The sequence below is a fragment of the Staurois parvus genome, unplaced genomic scaffold (genome assembly GCF_062004578.1).
Source record: "Staurois parvus isolate SC_StPar_1 unplaced genomic scaffold, SC_StPar_1.0 ptg000662l, whole genome shotgun sequence".
NCBI classification, from domain to species: Eukaryota; Metazoa; Chordata; class Amphibia; order Anura; family Ranidae; genus Staurois; species Staurois parvus.
The window spans coordinates 670,100-688,915 of NW_028318458.1; the positions used below are offsets into that span (position 1 = coordinate 670,100).

An 18,816-nucleotide genomic window follows, 5' to 3' on the forward strand; every position below is an offset into this window, starting at 1 on the left:
TTCCTAACCCCAGACACTACTAAACAACTCATTCACTCCCTTATTATCTCATGACTCGACTACTGCAACTCCCTCCTCACTGGCTTACCTCATCACAGACTATCCCCGCTTCAGTCTATCCTGAACTCAGCGGCCAGACTCATCCACCTTACCAACCGCTCCGTATCTGCCACCCCCCTCTGTCATTCCCTCCACTGGCTTCTGTTGCCCAACGCATAAAATTCAAACTACTAACATTGACGTACAAAGCTGTTCATAATACTGCCCCAAACTACCTCACCGACCTGATATCCAAATACCACCCAACACGTACTCTTCGCTCCTCACAAGACCTCCTACTCTCTAGCTCCCTAGTCTCCTCCTCCCATGCCCGTCTCCAGGACTTCCCTCATCCTCTGGAACTCACTACCCCAATCCATCAGACTGTCACCTACCCTCCTCCCCTTTAGGCGCACCCTGAAAACCCATCTGTTCAGGGAAGCCTACCCCACCCTCACCTAACAGCCGATCTCCTCCACTCCTCCTACCACTCCATCCCCCACAGTCACTTCCTCCTGTACCACTACCCCCTCCCTCCTAGATTGTAAGCTCCAAAGAGCAGGGCCCTCGAACCCCTCGTGTATTGTATTGTTACTGTATTGTCTCATGTACTGTCCCCCACTACAATGTACAGCGCTGAGCAAATTTTTTGGCGCTATATAAATACTGTATAATAATAATAATACTGGCTCTACTGAGGTATCCAGTGCGGTCATCTTTCTAATGATGTGGTAGTTCCTGTGCGGAACGTGGTTGATCCATTAAACGAGCTGGCCCGTGTGGTCACTGTAAGGAGGTGAGGGGGCACTCAGGCTACTTAAGGATTATCATCCAGATTGTTGGCACAAGTTTCACTTTCACGATTTGCTGTTTCATTCGTGTTCACAAGAGTTTGTCAAAGTGGACTTTTGAATGGACTGAACAATATTTATGTATCACCAATTGTTTGTTTTGCTGTGATAAAGTGTTGTTACACACATCACCTTGTATGAATTGTTTCCCCAATTAGGGGTGCACCTTTAACTTATATAGTTGTGTTCAAAATAATAGCAGTGTGTTGAAAAAAGTGAATAAAGCTCAAAATCCTTCTAATAGCTTTTATTTCCATACACACAAATGCATTGGGAACACGACACATTCTATTCCAAATCAAAACATGAAGAAAAATAGATCAAATTTGTGTTGTTCCTCTAAACAAATTGAAGAAAAGTGAATATTAGACGGTTCAAAAAAATAGCAGTGTTTGTATTCTTCTTTACAAACTCAAACATTCACTATATAAACTGAAAAATGTTTGAAGATTTTGCTTTCCTTTGAATCACTTAATTAATATTTAGTTGTAGAAGCATTGTTTCTGAGAACTGCTGTACATCTGTGTTGCATGGAGTCAACCAACTTCTGGCACCTGTGAACAGATATTCCAGCCCAGGATGATTGGACTACATTCCACAGTTCTTCTCTATTTCTTGGTTTTGCCTCAGAAACTGCATTTTTGATGTCACCCCACAAGTTTTCTATTGGATTAAGAACCGGGGATTGGGCTGGCCACTCCATAACGTCAATCTTGTTGGTCTGGAACCAAGATGTTGCACATTTACTGGTGTGTTTGGGGTCGTTGTCTTGTTGGAACACCCATTTCAAGGGCATTTCCTCTTCAGCATAAGGCAGCATGACCTCTTCAAGTATTCTGATGTATTCAAACTGATCCATGATCCCTGGTATGCGATAAATAGGCCCAACACCGTAGTATGAGAAACATCCCCATATCATGATGCTTGCGCAACCATGCTTCACTGTCTTCACAGTGTACTGTGGCTTGAATTCAGTGTTTAGGGCCACTAGACCCAAAAAGAACAATCTTACTTTCATCAGTCCACAAAATGTTGCGCCATTTCTCTTTAGGCCAGTCAATGTGCTCTTTGGCAAATTGTAACCTCTTCAGCACATGTCTTTTTTTCAACAGTGGGACTTTGCGGGGGCTTCTTGCAGATATCTTGGCTTCACATAAGCGTCTTCTAATTGTAACAGTACTCACAGGGAACGTCACACCTTCTTTCATCTTCCTGGAGCTGATTGTTGGCTGAGTCCTTGCCATTTTGGCTATTCTTCTATCCATTCGAATGGTAGTTTTTCGCTTTCTTCCACGTCTTTCAGGTTTTGGTTGCCATTTTAAAGCATTTGCGATCATTTTAGCTGAGCAGCCTATCATTTTCTGCACTTCTTTATATGTTTTCCCCTCTCCAATCAACTTTTTAATCAAGGTACGCTGTTCTTCTGAACAATGTCTGGAACGACCTATTTTCCTCAGAATTTCAGAGAGAAATGCACTGTAACCAGCATGTACAACATTTGCTGCCTTCCTTCCTTAAATAAGGGCAATAATTGCCACCTGTTTTTCAAAGAATGAATGACCTCACTAATAGAACTCCACACTGCTATTATTTTGAACATGCCCCTTTCAATTAGTGATTCAATTACACAGAATCAGCAGCATGCATGTCATGACTGTTGGGTCTGTTGGATTTCTATTACTCTACTACTCCTGCTAGTAAATTATTTGCCATGTAGAAATATCATTTCTACCAAAAACAGTAATTGATCAGGTTAGTGATGTCTGACTGCTATTATTTTGAACACAACTGTATGTGTATTGCGTTCCCCAGAGGCGGGAATCACTTTATTCACTGATATTATTTGTGATTTGCTCCCCCAGTTGGGGATAAGGGGGGGTTTTGCCTGTGTATTCATTTTACAGGTTCTTGACATTATTCACTTGTTTTGTGTGTCTTGTGTGATTTATTAATTATTTATTTACTTATTGGTATTTTTATGTTTATGTATGCACTAGTATTAGTTATTTATTAGCACTATACCATTTAGTTATTTATCAAAGAACCCTTAATGTTTTTATAATTTTTTGAGGAGTAAAGCAAGATTTTTTTTAATAGCGTGTGGACCACCCGCAGTACGTTTAGTGTGGGTGGGCGCAATGGCTGGGCTAGTTCATGTACTTATACATGACCCAACCTTTCCAGGTATAGGGCACACGCACGTGCGTCCCCTACCCTATCTGTGCTGTAATTCACTACAGCACAAGTTTGGCCACACGTTCCTATAAATGATTTATGGCCAGGATCTGCTGAGCAGCTGTGTCCAATTACAGCACAGAGCCCTGTGTTGACAGACAACACTGGGCTCTGCACAAAGTGTAGCAATGTGGCTGTTTCTTCTCCCTGCAAAGCAGGGAGAAAAAACAGCCACATCTATTAGTAAAAGCAGCACATGCCACACATATTACATATTGTTAGGCATATAGTTAACCCTTTGATTGCCTAGATGTTAACTACTTCCTGGCCAGTGTCATTACACTACTATGTTAGTATTAGCACTGATCACTGTATTAGTGTTATTGTACTTCCCAGCCAGCATCAGCTAGCATCAGATTGCCCACAACATTATCACAGTCCCGATATAAGTCACTGATCACCTACATTACCGGTATAGCATCATAGCTGCATAAATTTCAGTATATAGATCATAGTTTGCAGACGCTATAACCTGCACATATTCAATTATTATACACTTATCGGGATTTTTTATACCAAGGACATGTAGCAGAATGCATTTTGGCCTGACTTTATGAAGAAATTAGATTTTTATATTGAATATGTTTTATAACACAAAATGTTGTTTTTTTATTTAAAATTTAAAAACGGGATAAACTCACCTGCTCAGTTTCTGAGTGTCTAGAAGCACTCTGTGACATTTATGGGAGAGTTGAAGATTGCACGGAATTAATCTATCTCTTTCATCACACTTATCACATGGAGGGTTTGAAGTTAATAAACTATGTCACACGGCTGTATCAAACCCTTCAACAAGTGTTAATGAACTGTGGGATGAAAGTTGAAGAGACCAATAAAGCCTTAATGCTACAGGTGCAAAGGGGAGCCCAGCCACTGGATCCCATTGTGCTACAGCTTCGAGACAGGAGTCCAAATGACCTCCTCACTTACTCCAAATTCATGAAGGCTATTAGACAGGAGGAAGCTCTCATTGCAGCCAAGACACAGTGACCTGAGTCCGCCAAGGGTCTTAAATATGGTGCTACGGCTTACATCATACAGTCTGGGTCTGCATCAGAGACCAGCTCAGATGGAGGGCCCGGCACCTCTATTGACACTTTGACACAAGCTATAGTTCAGTTGGCACCGGTGCAAACTACTCTACAGCAAACATTCTGTGGAATTCAGAAAACAGTAGGACAAGTGATGGAAGCCCATGCCGATATGCAACAATCACTCGAGGAAGTGAAGCAGATGGTGTCCATCCTGATCAAGGGAGGAAGGGGTGTTGTCTCCTCTAACGATAAGAAGTGTTATCACTGTGGAGAGGTAGGACATTTAATCGCTCATTGTCCAAATGAAGAGAACCTGACAGACCTTACAGCAGAGTTGATGAGAGCATTAAAGAAGCTGTCTCTTGGAAAGTTGCTGGAAAACCTTCAGAGGGCCCCGGTGAAGGAGTAAACCGGGTACCCATCTGAAGTAGTGAGCTTCATAAAAAACGACAAGAGGAGACAGCAGTGGAAGTCCAAACCTTTGCAGAAGGCCCCTGTTGTTGCCTCCGAGTGACCCAGTGCCCCATTTACTTTGGCACATACGGCCCAGCACCGGAGGGTCAATGCACACCAGATGCCCAGCACTCAAAGGAGACTCAAACCAGATCAGAATTTCCACAAGAAAGTAGTGTGGATTCAGGCCACCAAACAGACTCGGATCCCCACCACCCCCAAGCTTCCAGACAGGCTGGTGGGACCTGCACCTGTCGTTTCCATCCAAGTAGAGGGAATCTACACTAAGGCTCTTTTGAATACTGGAGCTCAAGTGACCCTTCTCTACCGAGACTTCTATGACAGGCACCTCAAGCACCTGCACCTGCCCTTGCAGAAGTTGGAAGAGCTGGAGATATGGGGCATTGGAACTCAGAACTTCCCCTATGACGGTTATTTACCAGTCAGGCTGACTTTTGATCCCTCAGTGGCTGGGAAAACTGAGACTTTTGACACGTTAGCAGTGGTCTGTCCTCGCCCACTAGGGGTCAGTATGAGTTCCCTCATCATAGGAACCAATACTGATCTGGTCAGAAGACTGTTGACGCCTGTTGTTCTGGAGTCAGGCACTTCAATTACAAGTGTGCACCCCATGTTGAGACAGGACTATCAGCGCCTAGTACAAGAACAGAAGGCTCCAGCTGAGGGAGTAAGGAAGATCTGGGCTTTGGACCGAAGGGAGAAGGTGTTACAGCCTGGTGAAGTGGCTTGTTTACAAGCATCCGTCAAGTTGAACTGGAAGCAACCAGGCCCTTTCATCGTTGAAGCAGATGGCCAGAGGAAAGGTTCGGGAATAGAGATAATTCCTGAAGTTGTTTCAACTAAAGCGTTACAAAGAAGTCATGGAAAAATCTCAGTTAGTGTCTGCAACATAGCAGCCTTGCCTGTGAAAATGCCAGCACAGATGTTGTTGGGACAAGTTAACCCAGCCACAACAGTCTCACTATCTGATTTGGTGGGGGAAGAGAAAGATGGGATCCCTGTCAAGGAATTTTATCTGGAAAATACTCCCCTTCCACCTGAATGGAAGGAAAGGGCCAAGACTCAGCTTCAAGGATGGAAGGTCGCGTTCTCCAAGAGTAAATTCGATGTGGGATGTGCAAAAAGTGGCAAACACCGAATCCGTCTTAAGGAGGATAAGCCATTCAGGGAGAGAGTTCAACGGATTCCTTTAGGGGACTTGGAAGACCTGCGTGAGCAACTGGCAGAGTTGAAAGGGGCAGGTATCATCCGAGAGTCCCAGAGTCCATATGCTTCTCCAATAGTGGTTGTACGGAAGAAGAATGGGGCATTGAGGCTGTGTATTGATTATCGGACGCTGAACAGGAGGACCATTCCTGATCAATACACCACCCCACGAATAGAAGACACCTTGCAGAGTCTATCAGGAGCCAAGTGATTTAGCGTGTTGGATTTGAAGAGCAGATACTACCAAATTCCCATGCACCCTGAAGACCAGGAGAAGACCACTTTCATTACCCAGGTGGGGTTGTTTGAATTTGACCGCATGCCACAAAGCCTGTCCGGAGCCCCAGCCACTTTCCAGAGGTTAATGGAAAAGACGGTGGGCGACATGAACCTGATAAAGGTATTGGTGTACCTAGATGATATCATTGTCTTCGGCAAGACTCTGGAGGAGCACAAAGAGGGTCTAGAGAAGGTACTGAAGATACTCCATGACGAGGGGTTGAAGATATCCCTGGAGAAGTGCCAGTTCTATCAACCCTAGGTTAACTACCTTGGCTACATTTTGTCTGCTGATGGAGTGACCACCGACCCCCAGAAGCTGGAGGCCATCACTTCTTGGCCAAGGACTACTAATGTGACCAAGCTTAGGTCATTTCTGGGATTCTGTTCCTACTATAGATTTGTAGAGGGATTCACTATAGCTTGCCCACTCAACGAACTACTGAAGAGCAAAGAGGAAGATGATGACCCAGATCTGACTAAACCTGTCAGATCAGCTGGAGGTCCCAGGAAACCCAGACAGTCCATTCAAGAACAGTGGACTGCTCAGTGTGAAGAGGCTTTCAGACAGCCGAAATGGAGTCTAACCACTGCTCCAGTTCTAGCCTATGCAGACCCAACCAAAGCCATACGAGCTGCTTGTTGATGCTAACAGAGACGGGTTAGGCAGGGTGCTGTATCAAGAGCATGATGGGCACCTTCGGCCTGTTGCCTATGTGAGTCAGAACTTGGCACCCACTGAGAAGAGCTATTCCACACACAAGCTCGAATTTCTGGCTCTAAAGTGGGCAGTAGTGAATAAGCTGAGAGATTACTTGTATGTGGCTGAATTCATGATCAAGACCGACAATAACCCTCTCACCTATATCCTCACTACGGCGAAGTTAGATGCCACAGGTCACAGGCTGCCCTATCTGAATTCACTTTCAGTCTAAAATATCAACCGGGAGTTGGAAACAAAGATGCGGATGCATTGTCAAAAGGCCTCATTGTTCCAGGGACTATCCTGAAGACTGGACTCAGCTGATTCCCAAAGGGGTATGAGCCTTATGTCAAGGAGCAGAACACCAAACTGGAGGAGGATCCAGGGCCAAAGACATTGGAGTGTCAGCCGCTGGTGTTCCCAGATGTTACTGCAACGTCACCCAAGTCGGGGATGAAGGCCTGCCAAAACTCTCCAAGAAAGACTTGCGAAGGGATCAGTTGGAAGACCTTCTCTGTAGCTTGGCATTGAAGGCCTTGGAGAGCCAACACCCTGACTTGTTCCTCATTGACTCCCTTAAGGAAGCCCGTCTACTACACCGAGAGTGGGATCAGTTGCAGTTGCACCAAGTGATGGTCTACCGAAGGGGCCCCTCTGGTGATCCTGAAGAAAGATGGCAGTTGTTCCTACCAGAAAAACACAGAGAGACAGTATTAACTGCCTTGCACGATAGTCATGGCCACTTAGGACCCGACAGGACCTTCCACCTGGTGAGGGACAGATTCTTTTGGCCCTGCATGCGGGCTAAAGTTGAGGGTTAATGTCACTCCTGCATTAGGTGCATCCAAAGAAAGACTTTGCCTCACCGAGCTGCCCCAATGGACCATCTTCAGATTCAGGGACCCATGGAGCTGGTGTGCATTGATTTTCTGAGCTTGGAGCCTGATTTGAGTGGACAGGGAAATATCCTAGTAATAACTGATCACTTCACTAGGTATGCCCAGGCTTTTCCCAAGAGAGACCAACAAGCATCCACGGTGGCCAAGATCTTGGTGGAGAAATTCTTTGTACACTATGGTCTACCTCAACGCATCCATTCTGATCAAGGAAGGGACTTTGAAAGCAGCCTCATCAAGAAACTGCTAGACCTATTAGGCATCAAGAAGTCTAAAACCACCCATACCATCCTCAGGGAGATCCCCATCCTCAGGGAGATCCTCAACCAGAGAGATTCAACAGAACCCTCTTGGATATGCTTGGGACTCTGACTTCTGAGAAAAAGCAGCACTGGAGCAAGCACGTAGCAGCTATCGTGCATGCTTATAATAGCACCACAAACGATGCCACAGGATACTCCCCCTATCGTCTGATGTTCGGGTGGGAGGCCCGGCTGCCTGTAGATTTGGCTTTTGGCACATCCATAGACCATACCTCTGCAGCCTCGCACAGAGGATATGTGGACCGCCTGCGGAAAAGTCTGAAGGCTGCCTATAACAAGGCCCAAGTTGCCTCAGATGCTCGAGGACAGAGAAACAAAAGAAACTTTGACCTCAGGGTGCGAGTGCAGGACTTACAGTTGGGTGACAAGGTACTGCTGAGAAACCTGGGTGTCCCTGGAAAACACAAATTAGCTGACCGTTGGAAATCGCAGCCCCATGTCGTGTGCAAACAGCTGCCAGGGCTTCCAGTGTACCAGATCCAGCCAGGGGGAAGCACAGGCCCGCTGAAGACTTGGCATTGTAATCATTTGTTGCCTCTATCTGAAGCAGTTTGTGTGCCACTACAGCCAGATCCTCAGTCATCATCAAGGGCCTCCCAGAGATCTTGGCCAGTGACTCGGTCTCAGTCTGTGCTACAGCCTGCAGAAGATGGGGACAGCGAAGATAAAGAGATGGGAATGGATTGGCTGTGGTTGTCTCAGATGCCTGAATCTGATATCCCTCCTTCTCCTTCCACAGTGATTGACACCGGGATACTCAGGCCAGAAGCTCCTGAGTTTGTGCCTCAGAGTTCACTAATTGAAGAGCTGGAAGACTCTCAGTCCTCTTTGCTGACAGCAGACTCTGCAGACTTCCCATCCTTCATTGAAGAGGAAGTTAGTGATGAAGCTAAAATGCAGGAAGAAGAGACCAGTGTGCTTGCAACCGCAGAGCCTAAAGAACAGTGGGAGCGTAGGGTTATTCACCCGCAAAAGAGACTAACATATGATACTTTGGGTGAGAGCTCTGAAGAGGTTTTTCTCACTGAAAACAGGACTCTTGAAGCATCTGATCCTTCCACTGCAGATTTGGTGGATGAAAATCCTGACTCACCCCCTGACACATCTGGCTGGGCCATTCCAATTAAGGTGGCTTATAGGCTACTAACTGGTGAGAGGTTCCCCTGCCAAGATATTATGAGAATGTAACTTGTTTGGATTCCTGTGTGTACTAACTTGTTTTTTTCTTCGCATGTGTATATCAAGCATGTACCAGGTCAAGGATTGTTACTGCCTTTGGAGGACCAAAGGTTCTTTGGTGGGGGGAGTGTGTAGCAGAGGAAATTAATCCTATTTGTGACTGCTGTAACCTTTCATCTCCTCTGATCCCTGACACTTGCACAGTGAGGGATTTCAGCCCCTCCCTTCTCCTCTCAGACTGTAATAGAGAGAGAGACAATCAAAAGAGTCATTAAAGGAGCCAATGACAGGGAATTTCTCAAGCAGGAGGTGCAGCTGCAAAGCATTGTGGAATATGTAGTCCTGAACAGAAATGGCCTGATAGGCTTATAGAAATGGAACTGCAAAGACCAGCATGCTTAGTGAGAGCAAAGTGAAGGACTCCAACTTGTTTCTCCTGAGGGGAGGCAGTCTGCATGTGGCAAGGGAACAGTCTGGACCTAGCAGAGAAGTGCTTAGGGTCAGTTCACAGCATTCTGAGTTATCTGCATCAGTCAGGGGAACATCCAAACTGAGAGATGTGGACCTACAATACAGAAGCGCTCATCGTGAAGTGACCAGAGGAGCCTGTCATTTCCAGGACGATCGTTTGGGCCTTTGTCACAGGATCTGGTGAGAGGGATTTTGCCCACTGGAAGATTACAGGAACACTGCACACATACAGAGACATCACCCTTTGCCCATACTCACCAGGCACTGGGTTGTGTAGATGGCCCTGCTAAACAGACACAGTGTTTGCTTTGCTATACAAATACTGCCAAGGGATTACAATTATACTTTACCATAGGAGTTTAAGTGCACCAATGAAAGTGGCTAGCTGAAGATCCCAAGATTCATCCTGTTACCAAGAGACTGAAGTTACTGGTGCCATGCGGGCATGCGCATGCGTATTCAGGTCTCTATATTGCATGGTGTGTGAGGGAATAGCTTTACCTTGGAAAGTAGCTATTAAGCATCAGTTGGGTACAGTGTTGGTACAGTGTTTGCCTACTGGGCTTGTGGTGTCAGGGGTTAGAAAGGAGAAGTCTGACACAACAGAGAGTCATTCTTCTGCTCTCCTCCTGCTTGGACATCATAGATCCAAATTTAGCAAAGGGGTTTAGACCCACTTTGAGGTTGCCAGTGTTTGCCTCTGCTCTTGGGGTTATTCACAGTTGGAATCCCCTGAAAGCAGCCTGAGTGTAAACGTGAGCTATATTGCTTTCTGTCACAGTATTTGTTGTTCTCTTGATTCACCTAACATATACCTGTTGTTAATGTTTATTACTTCTCATAGAGGTCTTACAGTAAAGCTGATCTCTGTGTTTTTTATAAAGTGTGTGCTTTTCATTGGTCCTTGCACTTACACTATTGCCAGGTGTGTCAGTTGGGGCTGAGACAGTTCTTGGGGTTGAGAGGCAGAGTGGCTGAGTGAACAAACTTAAGCAGCCCCTTCGGAGGTATCGCTACATGTACCATTTGATGATGCCTGGGGCCATGATTGAAACCCCCTAAAACAAGTATGTCATCCACTACTAGTTTACTCTATTGCATGTAAAGCAATTATCTTGTTGTATGTCGCAATGCATGAGTGGATTTAGGAAAGGGAAACTTCATCTTGTAATGTTGTGGAGGTCAGCAGGGAGAACCACTGAGAGCACAGAAGATCAACATTCTGTTGGTGTCAGTTCAGAAAATACTTCAGCATATGATTTCTCTACAGTGATGTGTCATTTAGAAACCATGCAACGAGAGATGAAACAGAACTAAAATATTAACCACTTGAGCTCTGGAAGATTTTACTCCCTTTATGACCAGAGCATTTTTTGGTATCCAGGACTGTGCTACTCGAACTGGCAATTGCACAGTCATGCAATACTGTACACAAACATGTTAGCAAATTTTTTCACACAAATACAGCTTTCTTTTCATGGTATTTTATCACCACTGGATTTTTCATTTTTTGTGATATAAATGAAAAAAAATCTGCTTTCTTCTTTGTGTTAAAAAACATATCCAATCAAATTAAATTTCATAATAAATTTAAACCCAAATGTATTCGACTACAACATTTGTTTTTTCTTCACAGTTTTTTTGTCACCAATGCAGTAGAGTATCATCATATGACTGATGTTGCACTGATCAGGGACCACGACTGGTGACCGTATGCTAAAAAAAAAAAAATAATAATAATTTTTTAAACTTTTTCTTTTTAATTTGTTACTTTTTTTTTTACATACTTTCATCAGAGTAGTTCAGTGTCACCATAGTAACACGGTACTACTCTGAGGGGGTGATCAGGTATTTTTTTTACCACTTTGATGTTACAATGAATATCATTGTAACAGCAAAGTTTTCAACTGTCATGAATGAGTTATATTCATGACATCTGTGATCACTAGTAATGTGTGATTGTCTACAGCTAAACACATGGTACAGGGTATATATCACATGGCCCAGGTACCACGTGATAGCTGTGTGCCAATCACAGAAAAGGACACACAGCTGTTATAAATGAATTAATTCATAACAGCTTTGCTGACACTGTGACCATATGATTGCATAGCAATCACATGATCACTGGGCCCTGTGTATCGGGATTTGCATTCCACCCCTAACTTGGAGCAGGCCAGATGCTACACATGTACATGATCCGGCCTGCCTGTGCTATAACATCCACTGTAAAAATACTGTCGGCAGTTGGCAAATGGCTAAATTTAAGTCCCACTAAATGACCTCTTTCACCTTTTTCATGATTTTAATTTGTAAATAAACCTCATATCAAATAGCGATCTGCTGTTTATAGATACTGTGGGAACTCGCTTCAAAGTGGTAGAGCTTTTCATTTAAAGCACACAGCAACTCGCTTCTTTAAGGGCCTTTTTGCCCAATTTTATTTAAACAAAAGTCCCATAACATAAAGCTTCCCACGCAGGGGTATCCACCATCAAACAAAACAACGGTTCAGCCTCCTGGCTTATACTCAGCTTGCTGTCTGTCTCCTGCAGACTTCTTCAAGAATTATGGCTCGTGCACACAGCTGGCCCCTAGCACACAGCTAGTCTCTAGCAGCCGCTTGCTGCTGTTGGCTTCCACCTCTCCTAGGTGGAGCCCACCTGACTTCCAGGCAGTGACCTCCTGTCTTCCAAGTGGAGCCCTCCTGACTCCTATCTGTTGGGGTGGAGCCCAGAACTCTGGTCCTGACTCTATCTAAAGGCCTGCACACACCTGTGCAATCAGTCTCCTGGCCTATTCCAACACCTGGTCCCAGGATTGGAGATTTCATCCCTCCCAGATCTCTTTGAAATCTCCAGGCTCCAGATCCCAAAATGGACCTTACAAAGGAGGAAAGTGAAAAGCCACTTTCCTCTGCATCAAACACTTACCCTGGAGCCCCTCAACCTGCCTTGTTGAGAATCCTGGGTGACAGATTGCCACACTGTCACAATACATATAGACTTTCAATTAGAGATACAGTCTGAAAGGTTGTGCACATCCTGTCATAGATGTTTATTTGTAAATTATCTAGAAATCAAAAAATAAGACATATAACATAAAATAAGTTTACCAAGTTTTCCATATGGGACCAGTCCACACCATTCCCGCACAGGAATCTCAAAGGATTCACTGTGCATGCCTGTGCACTTCACATGAGGTTCTGTGTGTTGCAATTTAAGCCCATTCATTTTGAATGAGCTAAAATCACACCACACCAAAAGCAGCACATGCACTACTTTTAGAAATGCACAGCAACCAGATTGCATGGTACTTTTGTATCATGCGATCCAGTGTGGGCTGGTGCAGGCAAATGTATTGCATTTGCAACCTGCATATGGGGTGACATTAATTTTGAAACCCGCTGCTGATTACAAATGGAGTGCATTTTGCATGTAGTGTGAATTGCACAGGAACGCACAGAGCATGAAACGTTTCTCAGAAGATTCTGACCTAGGTTACTATTTCCTAAATCATCGTATGCACACTAATTGCAGCACAGTAAGTCACTTGATAATGGAAACATGCTTGGTGGTGCCTTCCTTCAATCCTCAGCTCCACCCGCTGCTCAGACTAAAGGCTGGCATAGTCTCTGTATACTGTGAACCACTACAGGGAAAGTCAGCACTCGGGTAAACATCAAATGGCAATATTATTTATTGGAATTACATGAGACAGCTTGAAAGCACTCAACGCGTTTCGGCCATCAGGCCTTAGTTTTGGTTTTACAACTGTTTCATGTCATTTCAATAAAGGATATTGCCATTTTTTCTTACTTGAGTGCCGACTGTCCCTCTAGTGGTTCACTTCACAATGAAGCGTAACAGGTTCAACACCAATTCTCCTATCAGAGAACAGTATTTAAAGTCTATGGTATGCCAACATTTTTTTATAGTTTTGAATAGCATGTGGAGGGGTTAGTACACCCGTCAGGTTTTTTTTTTCTTCCAAAAACATTTTATTGCGCAGAAGAGAATACAACAGATTGGTAGTACATACAGGTCATTTTTGATTCATAGACACAGCTCAACAGATGCCCGTATATCTGGCAGGTTACAAACTTTGGAACATACATAATGTTATCAATTAACAATGCTTGAGTTTGGGTGAATATAAACAGGAATAACACAAGGAGAATATGCTCCAAACCAAAATTGACATACAATAAAATGCACATAGGAGATGGGTATATATATCAGCCAAACCTCATATGAGCCTTTTAAATGCCAGACATAGTGTAAAACAGGGTGAGAGGATGATTGGAGCATTAGATAATAGGATATTAGAAGATAGTGTTAAGAAAGTAGGATAGGGTGAGGTAGGGGAGGGAGAGGGAGAGAAAGAGGGAGGTAGGAAAAGGGAAAGGAGAGAGAGATGGCGGAGAAAGAAAAGAAATAAAAAAAAAAAGAAAGGGGACCCGTCAGGTTTTTAATGCTGCATGGGCCTCTTGTTATAGGAATTCACTTTCTCAATTTATCCTGATGGCCCTTGTTTCTTGGTACAGAATGTGATGGGAAATCCAACATTTTTTACTTGTCACAGAAACAGGAAGTGAGGGGAATGATTTCAATGGGCAAACCTGGTATGCTGACAACTGCCCAAGAGGGGCTAACTCCTCACTTCAGAGTGATCTCCACTCAATACAATCTGAGTCTCTAGATTAGGAAGTGAAGAGAAATCCTCTCTGACGGAGCAAAGATAGTGAAGAAAGTTAGAGACTATATTCTATCCAAAACTAAAAAAAGTTTGGGCCAAAGGTACAGTATACTTTTACTTTTTAACAGGTCTCCTGTGGGGTGATGCTAAATGATGACTTTGCCTACAAGTGATTGTTTTTAATTGTTAATCCCATAAAATTTTACACTGAGATGATAAACTTGGTAACATCTCAGTGGAAAAGTCAGTAAGAAAATGCTCTGACCATGTGAAATATGCATTATTAGGAAAAATCCCCCATCTGACAGGATAGCAGGAAAATCAGTTAAAGTTGGACATCTAAGCTCCTCTTCTTCATAAGTGATTGTTTTCTGTAGAGCTGTTCAACTACAGGCATACCTCAGTTTACGAACGCCTCGGTTAATGTAATTATCGGTTCACGAATAAAAATCCATTCAAATAATGCCCCGGTTTACAATTTTTTTTCACAATATGAAGTATGTTTCCCCAGGATGGATTGCACCTGGGAGGTTTATAGTGCCAGCCCCATGACTTTAAAGTGCACTTTATAAAGAGTTTTGAACAGATAAAACATTTTTTTACTTTTTCTGACCTCTGGAACAGATTAATTGGTTTTCAATGCATTTACAAATTTTTTTTTAATCATGTCCCTGTCCAGTATTTATGCCTTTAAAGTGCACTTTATAAAGAGTTTTGAACAGCTTAAAAGACTTTTTTTTACTTTTTTCTGACCTCCGGAACAAATTGATTGATTTTCAATGCATTCCTATGAGAAACCGCGTTTCAGTTTACAAATTTTTTTGCAATACAAAACATCCCGGAGAACACATTAAATTTGTAAACCGAGGTACGCCTTTATTAACAATACCTTCCATTTAGAATCATATAGCAAGGTTTTAATTTACTAAAACCGGAAATTGCAAAGTCTGGTGCAGCAGTGCATGGTAGCCAATCAGCTTCTAACTTTAGCTTGTTCACTTAAGTGCCCGGCCATACCGATGCAATTTCAGGTGCGATTTGCAAATTGAAATCGCATCTAATGAATGTAAATATCATTGTCTTAACATTTGCAATTTGCTGCAGCGTAATTTCTGAAGTAGTCCTTGCATTACATTTTCTGCAGTTTATTGCGATTTCACATACAAAGAATATAATGGAAATCACAATGCAAATCACAAGAAATTGTTGAAAAGCTTCACAAGTCGTAATAAAGTCTTCAGAAATTGCACCTGAAATCGCACACAAATCACGTAATTTTAAATCTGTGATTAAAGGAGAAGTTTACCTTTCGTAACATGTTACATTTTACACCCATATTCAGGGTGTAACATGTTATGATCAGGATCAGACTGCCGCCTGCTCCTCCCCTCCCGCGCTTTGACAGTTAGCGGGGGTTCTTCTACACTCCCCCCACTAGCTGTCAAATTAAAAAAAAAAAACACACTCTGTGTAGTCCTCTGTGAATGAGAGACTACAACTCCCAACAGCCTTAGCGGCTATCAGCTTGTAGTCCTCAATTAACTACCACAGTGCTGTGAAGCACCGTGGTAGATCAGTCTTTCTTCTTCTCAGTATATCTTCTTGCTCATACATCCCTTTACGGGCAAACAGATATACTGACAGATCTGCAGGAGACCTGCATGGCATCAGCGATCTGCTGATCGCTGGTGCAATGCTTTACTGGCTCCTGCAGACAAAAATAATAAATGCACTTTTTTTTTACCTGCAAAAATATGTGCATTTACTATCTTTTACTAAAAGGCGAACTTATCCTTTAAGCTTTGACAATAAAACCTTGAAGCTATACAGAACGGCACCAGATTTTGCACCCTCCAGTTTTACCAAATCAACTCCTAATTCCCCTGTCACGCCGCTTACAACTTGGCATGCAATTTGCATGCCATGCGACTTGCAAATCGCATGCCAAGTCACACCCTATTATCCGTATATTCAGCGATCATATCAGTGCGGTTCCGACTTGGTCGGAGCCGCAACGATTTCTAAAGTAGTACATGCACTACTTTTGGTGCAATTTGCATAGACATCTGTGCCAGATGTCTTGCAAATCGCACCTCAAATCGGCATGACACTTGACTTTGAAATCGTGCGACTTCACTGTAAGTCACATGATTTCAAACTCGGGATCGGTGTGACCAGGGTGTAAATGTCTGACAGTTTTCTCTGTGAAAGTAAATCTGTGAGGTCAGAAATACAAGATGTCAATGCCATCAAGGAAGTTTGAAAAAGCCTCCCATCCTGTGTACTCATTCCAGGTCAGAACCAAAATGAAAGTCCCAGAGATTACTGACACATTTCTATCTTCACACATACACTCGCATAAACAGCTCTCCTTACACTGGGACAGGTTATCAGACGCACCGAGCATCTTGTCATTGTGAGCAATAACTATTGCTGTCAGTTCCCACGTCAAGCTGTAAATGTAAAAATAGCAAACACATAGTACAGTTAAAGCAGCCAATAAAATGTGCTACCTCTGTTGGGCTCCCTTCTCAGCGTTGCTGTAAAACAATAGTTGCAGGATTTGCTGGTACTGCGAGCTTAGAACAGCTTCCTCTTTTCTCTCTTGTTGACGTTATCTGGCAACAAAAAAATTCTGCTTCCTGCTAATCAGATCCTGCCCTTGTTTGGCAATAGTTCCAGAGAAAATACAGCCCAGGGACTGTAATAAAAACTTTCTCTAGAACAGCTTGTCAGAACATTTATATATACAGTTAGATTCATATATATTGGGACACAGGCACAATTTTCATACTTTTGGCTCTGTATGCCACCAGAATAAATTAAAATGAAACAACGAATGAATTTGAAGTACAGACTTTCAGCTTTAATTCAAGGGATTGAATATAAATATCAAGTACAAATTTTAGGAACTGCAACCATTTTTATACACAGTTCCTCCATTATCAGGGGCTGAAATGTAATTGGACAAATGAATACACTGGTATTTCTGGCCATATTGAGTAAGGGCAGATGATTCATATAGCATTTGCTTCCTGGAATCCATATGCCCTTAGGTCAGGCATTGACTGAGCTGAGAACCCTCCCTCCCCTCCTGAAGACTCCTGGGATGTATGACATTGTTTGCCTAGGCATGAAACCCAGGAAGTAACTGAAGAAATGTAAAAAAGAAGTTTAACCAATAGCCACCCGGCCAATAGCTGTTTGGCGGCTGGCAAATTGGTGTAGATTTCCAGGTGGATGTCATATGGCATACGTCCGGCCATGCACAGTTTTTGCGCTTGCGGAGCCGTGCAGCGGCGCGATCTGTCACCGGCCGTGTATCTTGGACACGGCCGATGACAGATCTGAGTACCAGACCCCTGTTGCCGGTACCATGTGAACTGCTGTGACCAATCACAGCAGGTCACATGACAGTTCTATACAATGGATGGCTTCATTCATGCCATCCATTGTATACTAGTGTCTAGCTGTGAATGGTCACAGCGATCACATGCGCATGTCATGTGATTAGCTGTGGCCAAATCAAAGCTAAGCACAAAAAAAAAAAAGCCTGAATGAATTGATGTCATTCAGGTAAATGCTTGCTTATAGCAAAGTGTGTAAAAAAAAAAAAAATACTGATCACTTCCCCAAAGTAGTACCGTGGTAATGCTCCGTGGTCAACAAGTATCCAATTTATGAAGAATCCATTTCTCAACTTCTTCCCATTTGAGCACCTCTGCTGACACCTCATTCCTGTCTTTTGGGGTGCAAAGATTTCAAACTATACATATGGGTGTGTGTGCATATAAAGGTACTGTCATCTCCAGCAGTCTGCCACTTTGTTTATGTGCACTGTGGTCCATTATACAAGATGGTGGTGGTGGTGATCCAAAGCAGTGAGGAGAACCAGCTGCAGGAAGACAGCACTGGACTCCAGGCACTAGTAATTACTTGATTTTTAAAAGAAATCAGCTACAGTGTTTGTAGCTGCTGACTTTAAAAAAAATCAAGCTGAAGTTCCTCTTCATTTTCAGAGAAATTAAAGTTTTGTTTATCCCTAGTAATCACATTTACTACTCACAACAGCTTAAAGTGTTACACAGAACATGGAAATGCAATTATTTTAGTAAATATAAACTGCTGAATACCTTTTCTCTTCAGCATTATATAGCAGTCTTGTGACTTTTATCAGTGTCCAGCTGAGCACTGGTTAAAGCTTGCAGGAAGAGTTTTCCTCTGACTGTCCTATGAAGTTTCATAACACCTGACCCTTTGTCTGGACAGCACTGATTGGCCTTCTGAAAGGAAGAAACCTCTCTAGCCATACACTCTAAACTGAGCATGTGCGAAGTGACCTCTAGAGCTCTGTACTATCAGCAGGTGGATTGGGGACTGTGGAAGAAGAGGGAGATTAGACAAACAGACAGGATTAAACAGCTTTTT

The 18,816-nt window shown here is 43.3% G+C and overlaps 1 protein-coding gene across 1 annotated transcript in view; it reads right to left on the reverse strand.

Annotated features, from left to right (window-relative positions):
• LOC149448215 (uncharacterized) overlaps window positions 1-16,999 on the reverse strand; it is a gene marked incomplete at its 5' end in the record, with an annotated part of 115,670 nt that extends 98,671 nt beyond the window's left edge. Inside the window, one exon of the mRNA XM_089651738.1 lies at window positions 16,902-16,999. Within this exon, the coding sequence (XP_089507864.1) occupies window positions 16,902-16,999 (98 nt within the window). The remainder of the gene's footprint in view (window positions 1-16,901) is intronic.
• Between the last annotated feature and the right edge of the window lie 1,817 nt (window positions 17,000-18,816).